The 12727-nt window shown below is 44.2% G+C and overlaps 1 protein-coding gene across 3 annotated transcripts in view; it reads right to left on the bottom strand.

Annotated features, from left to right (window-relative positions):
* Positions 1-8971: 8971 nt before the first annotated feature.
* Positions 8972-12727, bottom strand: part of UGCG (UDP-glucose ceramide glucosyltransferase) — a 47029-nt gene continuing 43273 nt past the window's right edge. Inside the window, exons 9-10 of one of the 3 annotated variants that reach the window (XR_008441283.1) lie at positions 11037-11322; positions 8977-10632 (exon numbers count right to left, since the gene is read on the bottom strand). Coding sequence is in view for 1 of the 3 variants with exons in the window: in XM_054003360.1 (XP_053859335.1) it covers positions 11215-11322 (108 nt within the window). In the remaining 2 variants the exon portion in view is untranslated. Of the gene's footprint in view, positions 11323-12727 lie in introns of all 3 variants that reach the window. The other 2 variants (XM_054003360.1, XR_008441284.1) reach the window with 2 other exon arrangements.

The raw sequence follows: 12727 nt of genomic DNA, 5'->3' as shown, positions 1-12727 counted from the left end.
GAGGATGGCTGGAGAGGTGGAAAAAAGACTAATTGGCAGCATAGAGGAAAACCAATTTGGGCTGCTGATGAGTGGAAAGACATTGCTACCAGGGAAGAGAAACTACCTGTGAAAGTTCGCCATGTAGGTGCTCATGTCCCCAAGAGCAGAGCCAGTGAGGAGCACCAAAACAATGAGCAGGTAGATCAGGCTGCAAAGATAGGGGTGTCAAAGATAGACTTGGATTGGCAACACAAGGGGGAGTTATTCCTAGCACGATGGGCCCATGATGCCTCAGGCCATCAGGGCAGAGATGCCAGTTTTAAGTGGGCACGAGACCGAGGGGTGGATTTAACCGTGGACAGTATTTCTCAGGTTATCCATAACTGTGAGACGTGTGCTGCCATCAAGCAGGCCAAGCGAGTGAAGCCCCTATGATATGGTGGGCCGTGGTCCAAGTATAAGTATGGGCAGGCCTGGCAGATTGACTACATCACACTGCCACAGACATGCCAAAGCAAACGCTACGTGTTCACAATGATAGAAGCCACCACGGGATGGTTGGAAACCTACCCTGTGCCTCATGCTACGGCCCGTAACACCATTCTGGCCCTTGAAAAGCACGTCCTTTGGAGGCATGGTACCCCTGAGAGGATTGAGTCAACCAATGGGACTCATTTCAAGAACAATCTAATCAATACCTGGGCTAGGGAACATGGCATCGAGTGGGTGTACCATATTCCCTATCATCTACCACTTGCAGGCAAAGTGGAGAGGTACAGTGGACTGTTAAAGACCACCTTGAAAGCACTGGGTGGGGGATCTTTCAAAAATTGGGAGCAGCATCTGGCAAAAGCCACCTGGTTAGTTAACACCCGAGGCTCTACCCTGCCCAGTCTGAGCCTTTGCATATAGTAGATGGAGACAAAGTCCCAGTAGGACATATGACAGGTTTGTTAGGGACGACAGTGTGGATCAATTCTGCCTCAAGTACAGACAAACCCATTCAAGGGGTTGTCTTTGCTTAGGGACCAGGTGGCACATGATGGATAACGCAGAAAGATGGAAGAACACAATGTGTACCTCACGGAGATCTGATTGTTGGGTGAGAACTATGTGTAAATATCACTGTTTGCTGGATGTTACTACCATTGTCTTTGTATAGCAGTATATTGGATATGTTTGTAGAGTTAGAATATATATATTAGTTTTAGTAGTAAGCTGACAATATGGGGATAAGGGGTGGAATGTCCTAGGTTGACTGTATGATGCTCTTATCCCCTGTTGTCCGTTCTGTTTATGCTAAATAATAAGTTTTGCACCTTTAAGACTTGTTCCAGGAGTGAAGTGGGGGGAGAAGAAGCGTGGAGTTTGCTTTCAGAAACGGCACTCACTCCTCCACATTCCTCCTCCTGGACTCTGTTGTCTGCAGACAGACAGACAGTGAGACAGAGCTCTCTTTTGATTTTTAGTTAGTTTTAGCTAGCTGAGGCAAAGAAGTTCCCTGGACTGTGGGGATTTTTTCCTTTTCTTTGGACCTGCTCAAACCTGCTCTGGACTGAACACCCAGAATAGCACCGGCAGCTCGCACCTGTGGCCCAGTGGGCTGGGCCTGGGCTGCGGCATTTCCAGTGCTGGAGGGACTGATAAGAGACTGAGTGAGCCGAGCTGCAGCCTGGGCAGGGGGTTATTTTTCTGAGTTTGTCTCTCTTTTGGAGTGGCAATAAGTTTTATTGTTTAATATTGTTTAGGTTTTCTTGTTTAATAAACAGTTTTTTCCACTTTTCTCCAAGGTGGTATTTTTTCCGAACCAGCTGGGGGGAAGGGCCAATTGAATCTGCCTTCTAGAGGAACCCCTTTTGGGATTCTCTCCCAAATTTACCCTGAACCAGGACAACTTGGGCCCTGGCCCCACTGAGCAGTGACTTCCAGCCATCCTGGTCACCTAGCCCCACAGCACAGAGGCCTCTGAACAGCCCTTTTTTCAGCATTTACCAGCAGAGCGCAATGACTCCTAGACAGGAGATCTGGAAGCTGGTAGTCAAAGGGATCAATGGTGTTTGCAACCTGGGTTTGAGGGTTATAGCCCACTTCTTCCTCTTCTTGGGAAAGCACAGTGCCAGCTGCACTGCGGGCAGTGCTTCCCATGCCAGTGCTTTCTCCCACTAGTTTTGCCCATTCTGCAAGATCCACCCTCTGCATATTACACCTAACTCTCATGCTGGTCAGCCTCAGCCACCGGCCATCAGATTTCCAAGGTGTTTCCAGAACTGCAATTTTCTGCACTTTGTTTAGTCAAAATTATATCTAGACCTTTCCAGATACACTTTGATAACTCCTCAAGGCCAGAAAGTTTTCCTTTGGTGCTTTGTCTTTACTTGGACTTTTGAAGGGAGGTGAGGAAAATTGGAAATTTCAGGACTTCTAGAAAATAGCAGCTTTACCAACTCCACTCCAAAATAGATACACTTTTGTTTCTCTTTTAAAGTGAAAACATTTGTTAAATTACTTACTGCATTGATTTTTATGCATGCTCATTATTTCACAGGAAGAAATCTTGGGAAGAAAAACTGCAAGGAGGCTAAAGTATTTCCTCTCTTACAAACCTGCGAAAACACAACTGTGATTTGACACGCAGGATAAAAATACTAATATTCCATTTCTATACTAAGGGTTCTCAGGTCACCAATATTAACGATGGTTGCACCATTGGAAAACTGTACCAGCTAGAGTTTTTTCCATAGCCATTTCCCACAAGCAAGCTATGACACATGAATATATGAAAGCAGTTTGCAAAGATGTGCTGACGCATAAAAGACAGGCTGGCAGCCTGCCCCCATACAGCTCATTTGATGACACAGAGGCCTTACTGCAAACAAAAACTAGGCTGTTTGAAGGAGCTTAGTTTTGTCTGTCTGAAGTGGTCTTGTCCAGGGTAGGGCATCAAGAGAAAATGACCCTTCCGTCACCATTTGCAGCACAAACTCAAGGCCCGGTTTTCGCATGGTGACAGCTAAAACTGCCAACAATGTCACTATCGTGGTAGAGTGCAGAAGACATATGAGCAAGATGTTCCAAGGTCTGCTTGCAATGTGCCCGATAGTATTTCATTTTCTGATAGAAAATGATGAACAAAATCCACAGTACAACCACAGCCAGAGATATTATGGCTTGGCACATGACTTCTCTCAAGGAGTTTTTATAATGAAAGGCCCCTCTATCACACAGAATTGTTAGGCCTTGTTCGACTGGCCTGTCCCAGGTCATTGTTATGCACCAGTATGTAAGAGTTTCCTTTTGGGCTGCAATCTGAAGTTTTTTGCCTGATTTCATGCAGAAGTTTCCAGGATTTAGAAGTTTTCTTTTTTTTTTTTTTCCTCTTTCCTTTCTGCCTTTTTTTTTTTTTTTCCAGTGCATAAGTAGAAACATTTATTTGAAACAATTTATTTCCAAAATTATCTCAGCTTGAGGAATCATGCTGCAGGTAGCTTCCATGCCTGCATATTCCACACATTTACTACTTTTATTCCTTGCACAAAGCTTTAATTTATGACTCATCACACTGTAAAGCTGTGGTAGAACGAGGCCAAGGACAGTTTCAAAACAAATAGCACTAAAGATATGCCTATGCAGGCTGCTTCTTTTCTCAGGAAGTCTATCTTACTGCTTTTCTCTCTTATTTTTCTTTCTGTTCTATTCAGCAAGGTGAAATCAATCAGTGCTGCTGGTGAAACAAAAATTCAACAGGCAACAGTGATGATCAACCACAGACTTACACCAGTACACATCAGTCAGGCTTACTGCTTAGAGAAATATTTTACTTTATACTGGAATCACAAATCTAACCTCCCACTCCTTTATCAGGCCTTACAATGGAGGGGACCTGAGCTTAGCCATTTTGCCTTGCTTTGCAGCTCAAACAGTCTACTGTTACATTAGAAAGCTCTGATATTGAGCAAATATTAGCCTGTTTGTCCTGGCTGACTGTTGTGGGGGTTGTAAAACCTGTTGTTAGAACCTGCGCATGTGAGTTTACTGGTCCTTAACCCTCTTCTGATAATCAGCAGTTTCCTGGGATGCTGCCCTCCAGGTGCCAGTCCCATTGGTATCTTGGGAGAACATACATGGGAAATATTTGCTTCATACAGCTACACCTAAGATCCAGTCTGTGGTTAAACACTGTCTCTCCTGGTGCTGATAATTTGCTATTTTCTCTGGTATTTGCAAACAGTTTTCATGCTCCAAAATGCAAGTCTAAAATTGCTGAGGAAACTTGCAAACTGGTCAGCAGCTCCAGAGAAGTGTGAACCTTCTCTCCAGCATGAGGGATTACAAGTTCTTGTCATTTCTCTGGAGACATACTGAGCTTTAGAGGGACTGGACTTGCACAAAACAGATGCGTTATCTGGCAGTGGGTTGGATTAAGCTGCTAAGTATTGCTATTTCCTATCCAGATGGCGAGGGGATGAGTAATGTGTACACAACAAGAGCAGCTGGGCAGAGGAGGTTTTTCATGTGCTTCTCCTAAGTGGCAGCACTGACAAGTCTTGGATTACTGCTACAAGAATAACTGTTCAGTATGCTTCAGAAAGCCCCACATTCTGGAAACTGCATTACCTTCATCATTTGTGGGGACAAAAAAAAAAAAAAAAGAACAAGAAAAACAGACCTCTATGGTATTCAGCATGTGCCGATTGAATAACCAGCACTGCTGTGCAATGCCACAGCAGCATTTTCTGTGAGTAGAGGTTGCTGCTTTTTCCCACCTAACCTCACAGCAGAGACTTCCAAGACCATGAAAAAGTAAAGGGAGCTTTCATAAGAGTCACCAACAGATTCACTCCCCTTGGTGGGAGAGGCCCATTCACCAAGGTGTCTGGAGAGTGGGTACCTGTTTTTGGGAGCATGCTGCACCACAAATGGGACCCTGGGCAGTGCAGCACCACTGGTAGTTATGAAGGCTGCAGAGGTCCCTGTTTCATGTCCCCAGATGATCAGAGCTAGCCATAAGGTAGCTCTGCACACAGAATAAGGAACAGGGTACTCTCTGATGAAAGGATACTAGTTGCTCCCAACCTTTACCCCCAGGGTCCTGCCCTCTGCGTAAATACAAGACAGTTGGCTCTGTCTGAACTCCAGATTCAGCAAAATTTTTAGGCAACAACTCATCTCACAAGTGTTGCCCACACCTCTTGCAGGCTGCCCCATATATCCTGAGCTGATGCTTGGACCCTGCAGGGACATGCAGGATCTCATGACGCACCTCAGAGTGCTGGTGCTGCACAGGCTGTGGGGACCTGGTACTGAATTGGCACCTCTTGGGTAGCAAAGAGACTTCAGCAGCATCAGTTCCTTGGAGAAATGGAAGCCTAATTATACAACCTTGACACTGGTTCCAAAGGACACAACAGGGCTGGCAGCACCTCTTTTACCACCAGCACCAGCTGCACATGGTGATTGTGCCAACTCTGCCACTTCTGCCTCCTCCAGGATGAGAACACAGTAGCAAAATCCACTCCATGGACCACAGCAGAGTCTCAACCTGTGCAGTGCCATGAGGGAAAATTGATTATGTCAACTACTTGTTTTCAGTGGCCTCACTGATGGAGAGGGATGCTGCAAGGAGCCACTTAACTCTCCTTCCCTTTGCAGGAAGCACAGCAGCCCTGATCCAGCAGGGTTGAACAAGGACTCATAAGAATATCCTTCCAAATTACTTCCTCCCAGACCCAGGAAGGGGAAGAGGAACACACATTTTCAGGAGTTAGAAAACAGTCCCCATTTGCCCTCCTTGTCTTTCTCTAAATTTGCCTTAAAGCTTGTTCCCCCAGCTTCTGCCCACAGAGGCGTCCTGGCTGCCAAAGTAGGAAGCTTGCAGCTGTGTATAATGTTGTTCTGTCCATCCTGGCTCAGTTAGAAGTGGTCCAAAGAGCTGTACTCCCTCTAAGTGAAAGAGTTATTTACCCAGCAGAGGTCTAATCCTGGTGCTGAGTCAAGGCTGTCTGTTGGCATCAGAAGGAACCACACTCTGGGACAGCCATCTCCTAGCAAAGGAAGTTGGGAAGGATGAGTAACTCAAAATCAGCTGAAGGTGTCCTCAGACCTCCCTCTGGCCCAGTATAATTGGCACTGATTACAGCCAATTACTGATTACTGTAGCCATGAGTTCTCATTTTTAGATTGCTCAAGGTTTACATGTAGTTAGTTAACATGGAAGCAGGACACCTGAGGAATGGCTGTTTGCCCTGGGCTGCCCAAAATACACTATCACCTGCTCAGCAACTCCCTTGCCCCCAGAACTACAGTGACAATAGCTGTAACCACATGTCCCACAGGCTCCACTTCCCAAAAGTGGAGCAAAAGCACATACACAGCATCAGAGCTGTGCCCTTGGCTGAATAGGGAAAGGGCTGCTAATGAGTAAAACAGCATGCAGTGATACTAGAGCAAGCTTTCCAAAAAGCTTACATAATAAGAGTTGTTCATCCACCAGAGAAGCAATGCAAGAAATAAGCAAGAGAACAGTGCTACCTACAAAGTACATCTAAGTCCAAAAGCTAATTCAAAATCCCTTTCACAGGTGATCATGGCTAAATACACAGAATAAAAATAATATTAAAAACAGCCTAGAAGAACAGCTTAGTACATGGCATGAGTTAAAAGCACTCACCTTCAGTCTGCATTGGCTCAGATTATGGTTCTGAGATTGGAGATTAGGAGGAAGTTCATGGGTTGTGATCATGCACAGCAGGGGCTCTGGGTCTTCACAGTATTTACTTAGACACCAACGAAACCTCAAGGTCCTGAGCCTGGTCCCTGCTCTTGCAGGGTGCTGCCACCTCCACAGGTACACAGCAAATACCACAGCAAGGTTTTCTCACTGCTGTTTGTCCCAGGGATGACTGCATAAGTTACTTTATATGCATTACTTTGTCAGGACAGACACAAAATTTTGTGCTCTTTCCTGAACAGGGAACATTGCCTGAGAGAGCAAGTCTAAGGTACATACACGGGGTGATGTAAATCTAGAGGACACATTTGCAAAAGAAGACACCCTAGAAAGGCAAGTCTCGATAAGATATCAGTTAGGAAAAAAGCAGTAATAGCCAAAAAAGACTAATTCCAAGTAACATTGCTGCAAATACCACTACAGCCATTCAAACAAGACACAAAAAGAACACATCCACTGCCTTATAAACCATCATGTCAGTCAAACCAAAATATAGAGGGTGGAAGGTACTAGATTTTAAAATGGCAGCATTTTATACTTTTTCCCTCTCTTTCACACTGGAACAAATGAAGACAATGAGGAATCCAACCCTGTAGCTGTCAGATAAAAAATAAAGCTTCTCAGGAAAAGGATGCATCACCTGGTGGAAAAATTCAAAGCTAAAAACTGGTTTGTTTATATTTTTTAATATCTGGTACCCAATTGAAAGAATACTGTGTTTGAGCAAAAGGTCTTTTTAGCAAGTAGGAATACAAACACACCCAGACAGCACTCAGATAAGCATGGAAATCTACAATTTTTTCATTTACTAACATAAAAATGTTATATCTTTAATAGAAAATAAAAGGGAAGAAATTAATCAAGACCACATTTTCTTTTTTTTAATATATATTTACAAGCAAAAACTATGGTACAGCAATCACATCTTATGTTTATTTAAATTTATTTGAAATATATCCCGCTAAAGAATACAAACTAATTATTAATATGAAAGTAAATATATTTAATTTGAAAGTGTATATATTGCGTATCAATGGAATATGCAGAGGGTTAATGTTGCTTAGCTAGCTTAAAGCTAAAACTAATCCAATATGCAACTCAAATTTTCACAGCTTAATAGATTTTATGACTAAGCTGCTGCTTTAATGGCCAGTCATAAAATCTAAATCACTTAACCCAACATGCAAAGCCCAGCATGTGCACTGAAATCTGTGCTAAGCCATTAAAGATATTGCTGTTTGAGGGTGTGAGCCTACTGCAGCTTATACTGGTGTTGATCGCTGCAGTGACTTCCTTCTGCCAGCCACCAGACCCTTAACTGAGGTCTTCCAACTTTAAAGCAACAAATAAATACACAAACAGAAAAATCAACCCCAAAACTCCCAAACCTAACTCCTTCCCTTCCTTTAAACTGGATTTAGTTTGCTGAAACAGACTTGCAAAGGGTTTATCAGTCCCTGCAGCCAACACAATGGAGGGGCATTCAGTAACTACGTGACTCCATGGCCTGTGCCCAAATGTACCTGTGTCTGGATGGTGGCAGATGCTCAAATTTCTGCTGTGAAGGACGTGCTTCAAGGCTTACAATTTGCAGTGCCTTGTTAAGCTCAAGAGCCGATGGCCACAGGACAACCAGCATGTTCTCTCCACCTTTGCTCTTCTCCTTTGCTAGGAGGTACCAGTTCATACAGAAGCCAACCGTATTCATGTTGCTGATGTGCACCCTCCTGGAGGACTTGCATGTGGCACAAACCTGCTCCCCACCAGAGGACATGCAGAGGCAGCCATGTTCCTTGATGGTCACCATCCTGCTGACCACCAGTCTGTCCCACCTGACCACCAGTCAGTCTGTCCCTGACCTAAGTCACAAGAGTTGCACTTCACAGGGGCACAGGTGCTGGACACACTGCATCTCCTTGCACCATATTTCTGGGTGCCAGGAGAGCCAGGCAAAAACACAACACAGAAGACAAACCTTTGTTTTATTCTCCATCTTGTCTCCATCACTGATTCAAAGCATCTCCGGAGCATCCAGGACTCCATTCCAGCAGTCCCTGACCATATTTACTAGGTTTTCAGCAATGGGTTCAATGAGCACAGAGGCTGGAGGCAGCCTAAGCTCAGCAGAAAGCCATGCTACACCCACCACAATTGCTGCCCATTCCCACTGTTTACCATCCCCCTAGGTGGGACAGACTGACTGGTGGTCAGCAGGATGGTGACCATCAAGGAACATGGCTGCCTCTGCATGTCCTCTGGTGGGGAGCAGGTTTGTGCCACATGCAAGCCCTCCAGGAGGGTGCACATCAGCAACATGAACATGGTTGGCTTCTGTGTGAACTGGTACCTCCTAGCAAAGGAGAAGAGCAAAGGTGGAGAGAACCATGTCAGGCTCTGCACCAGGCCCAGAGAAGAGGAAATTCACCTCAATTGCATGGACATGTGGTTGGACAGGGAGCGGAAGCCTGTACCCATATGTGACTGGCAGGGAAGAAATGGGAAGGAAGAGCAGAGAGAGCAAACCTAGAGGTAGAGGAAACAGCAATAGGAAACCTAGAAGTAAGATACTGGCCTTGGAAACATTGGGCAGGTGAAGAGGAAACCAAGCACAGGGACTGGAGGCATTGGGCAAAGAGGAATGGTTATTGTGAAGGACAAGATGTTGATTCCCTCACCCAGACAAGATGACTCATATCCAATATGCAATGAAGGCACTCAGAGTCTGTGCCATATATACCAAGGATTAACAAAAATAATTTATTCTCTTTTTTCATCCAGCTATTTCAGGAATTAGTGATGCAGCCAGTAGTCACAGCCAGTGATTACCATCAGTAATCCATTTACATTGTTTCCATTTAAGACTGAGGAGGATATATTTTGCTTTTGGTTTAGACTAATACATTTTTTTCCATATTTATACATATTTATATGAAGTAAAATAATTTCAGGTTCATGCTCCCTTTTTACACCATGCTGATGTACTTGTGACAGCCAGGAGGTCATGCTGTCATCCAGAGGGACATGGTCTGGCTGGAGAAATGGCCCAACAGGAACAACATGAAGTTCAGCAAGGAGGAGTTTAAAATCCTGAACCCAAGAAGGGAACAGGTAGAGCCTGGGGGCTGACAATCTGGAAAGCAGCTTGGTAGAAAAGGATATGAAGGTCTGGGTGGACACCAAGTGGAACTTTAGCCAGCAGTGTGCCCTTTCCACAGAGAAGGCAAATGGTGTCTTGGGCTGCACAGAAAGGAATGATGACAGCTGGTTGGGGAATGGGATCCTTTGCACTACTCAGCACTGCTGAGGTCACAACTCAAGCAAATCCATAAGAATGCCACAAGCATAATGAAGGATTTGAAGAATCTGACATATGAGGAGAAGCTGAGAAAGCTAGGACTGCTCAGTGTGGAGAAGAGAAAGCTTGAGAACATCTTATCTGCATGTACAAATACCTGATGAGGGTGAAGGAGAAGGAGACAGGCTTTTTTCTCAGTGGTGCACAGTGCCAGGATGAGAGACAATGGGCACAAACTGAAACACAGATTGCTTTTGAAATTTCTGAAACACTTTTGCTGTGAGAGTGGATGCACAGGATGGCCAGAGAGTTTTTTGTCTGCATGCTCAAAACCCACCTGGACCCAGACCTGAGCAACCAGACCTTACACATCCAGTCTTGAATGGACTGAGGGGCAAAAAGTTCCTGTGCTGCAAAAATGCTTATAGTGTGCTGTTTGTTGCTATTTGAAGCAGCAGTGATTACCAATCTTCTACTGACAATCCAATACCCATTTTTACTGAGGAGATCCTTGTGGTAGCACAGACACTCTTTGGCTGGAAGCAGAAATTTCTTTGTCACACAGTTTTCTTAGAGTAGTGTCTTCTGATTTGTTGCCTGTGGACTTGTGGATATCTGTAAAGTACTTCTAAAGAACACAAGAGATCATAACTAAACAAAGTGAGCTCATCACAAAAAGACTTAAGCATACCATACAGGAAAAAATCCTTAAGGATCTATCAGCTGGGCATATAAAGGAATATGGACGTTTGTGTCAATCTGATCAAACTCAAGTGGGTAGTGATGCACCTTCCTCTCTGCAAAACAGGTTTTAGCTAAGTATGGAGAACAGCCCAGAAAATGGGATCAAGTTTTAGGAGATGTGTAACAAGGGCTGTTTTTTCACAGGAATACTACAGCAAGACTTTTCAAACAATGTCTTTTTCTCTAAATAAATGCTAAGCAAATACCATTTTCCCCCTCTTTTATTATCACCTTGACAGGAACCACTTCCCAAAAAGCAACTGCCAAGCATCAGTGTATCAGACTTACACCATCTGCACACTGTCATACATGGAGATAAGGCTCTCCAGCCTGGAACTTAGATGTCCTTTAGTGCTCTCTGATTTTCACACATTGCTAACAGCGGGGAGGAGATGGTAAAATTCCCTTGACAGGAGGAAACACATTTATCCACTAATTGCAGTATTGCGATGGGAGCAAATGGCTCTCACAGGTTCAGCAGACATCTGAAGTGGCTGCAGTGCAAACCAGATGAAAGCAGTAGAGCACTGATACAGGAGAGTTTCAGTCCCTTCAGACACTTTCCATCTCCCACCTAGAAAAACAAAGAAAACTATGTCCAGCCTATTTATGACAACATCAGCTTCCTGGGGACTGAGAAGCTCAAAACATTTCACAGCCTACAAGGGGAAAAATACCCCATGATGTTAGGAATTATAAATGAGACAAAGTCCATGGGGTTTTTTTTAGAGGGAAATCTACTGGATTTTGGAGGAGGAAACAATCTTTAATAAAAAGGGCTCCCTTATTCTCTTCAATATTTTCCTTTAGGATATAATCTGTGTTTAGGTTTGAAACAACAGCAGGAAATGCTACCTGCTCATGCAATGCAAAATAGCATAATTTTGTGGCTAGAAACCTGGCTTCTGTGATCCTGCAAAACAGCTATCACCACCCATTTGAAGGACTTCAAGGGCAATTTCCTCTGGATACCTGTGGCATTTTGACATTGAAAACCCAGTTGGGTACATGGCCTCCTGGCATAAGTCAACTGCTGGCCACAGGCTACTTTGCTGTGACCCCAGAAAAACCATCCTTGAGACAGACTGTGTGGGCAAGTGCAGTCCTTCCTGCTGTATAGATTTGGCTTATGACTTCATATGTTCATAAAGAATGAGTCCACTGTTCGACAGTAACGTACTGCCTGAGGCAGAATTGCACCAGATTCTCTGTTAATCACTGGACAGAGAGCTGGAAATGCCAAATTTTACTTCTGATGTTCATTTCAGCTATGTTTTTAAACTAAACAATCTCTTTAGTCATCACCTGCTGCATACAAAAGCAATCTGTTCGAAAGGCAAAGCACGAAAATATTATGCAGTTATATTCTGGCTGCAGAAAGATTGTTTTTATGTACACACATAAAAATATGAATGCCAAATATGACTGTTGACTCCTACCAGAGCTAGTGCATTCCTGACGCACTGTGATGAGCTCATTGTTTGTGTCAGTCTGCATACAGACAAGATATGCTCCACGTTCACATGCACTTATCACTGCAGGAGGATGTCTGAAACACACCATTTTAAACCTGAGATTTTAAGCTCTAGTAAGAGGGTTCCTAGTTCATATCACCAGTGTAGTACTCACAGAACTACATTCCTTCCAACATCTGCCTTCTCCCTACTAGACACACTATCTGCTTTTAGACATTTCAGTCCCACAGCATCAGCAGAGACCTTTCACGGTTCAGTCATCACCATACCATAAAGTTAACATTCTCATCTCAAATAAAGTCCGTGGCTGCAGACATTCCCAAACGTGGGGAAAGTCCAAACCTGCCTGCTCCAGCTGGAGCTCCCTTCCCATTCAGCCAATGGCCCAACAGTGACACGTTGTCCCTATCCTCCCTGCAAATCATCTGCAGGAAGGCAAGCTGAATGCCTCAATTCATGGGAAGCCAAAATAAGGCAGCCTTTGAGAGGTCTGTAATCCAGAGA

The sequence above is a fragment of the Vidua macroura genome, chromosome Z, assembly GCF_024509145.1.
Source record: "Vidua macroura isolate BioBank_ID:100142 chromosome Z, ASM2450914v1, whole genome shotgun sequence".
Classification (NCBI taxonomy): domain Eukaryota; kingdom Metazoa; phylum Chordata; class Aves; order Passeriformes; family Viduidae; genus Vidua; species Vidua macroura.
The sequence above is the reverse complement of the archived record's forward strand: the minus strand, read 5'-3'. Positions and strand labels throughout refer to the sequence as shown.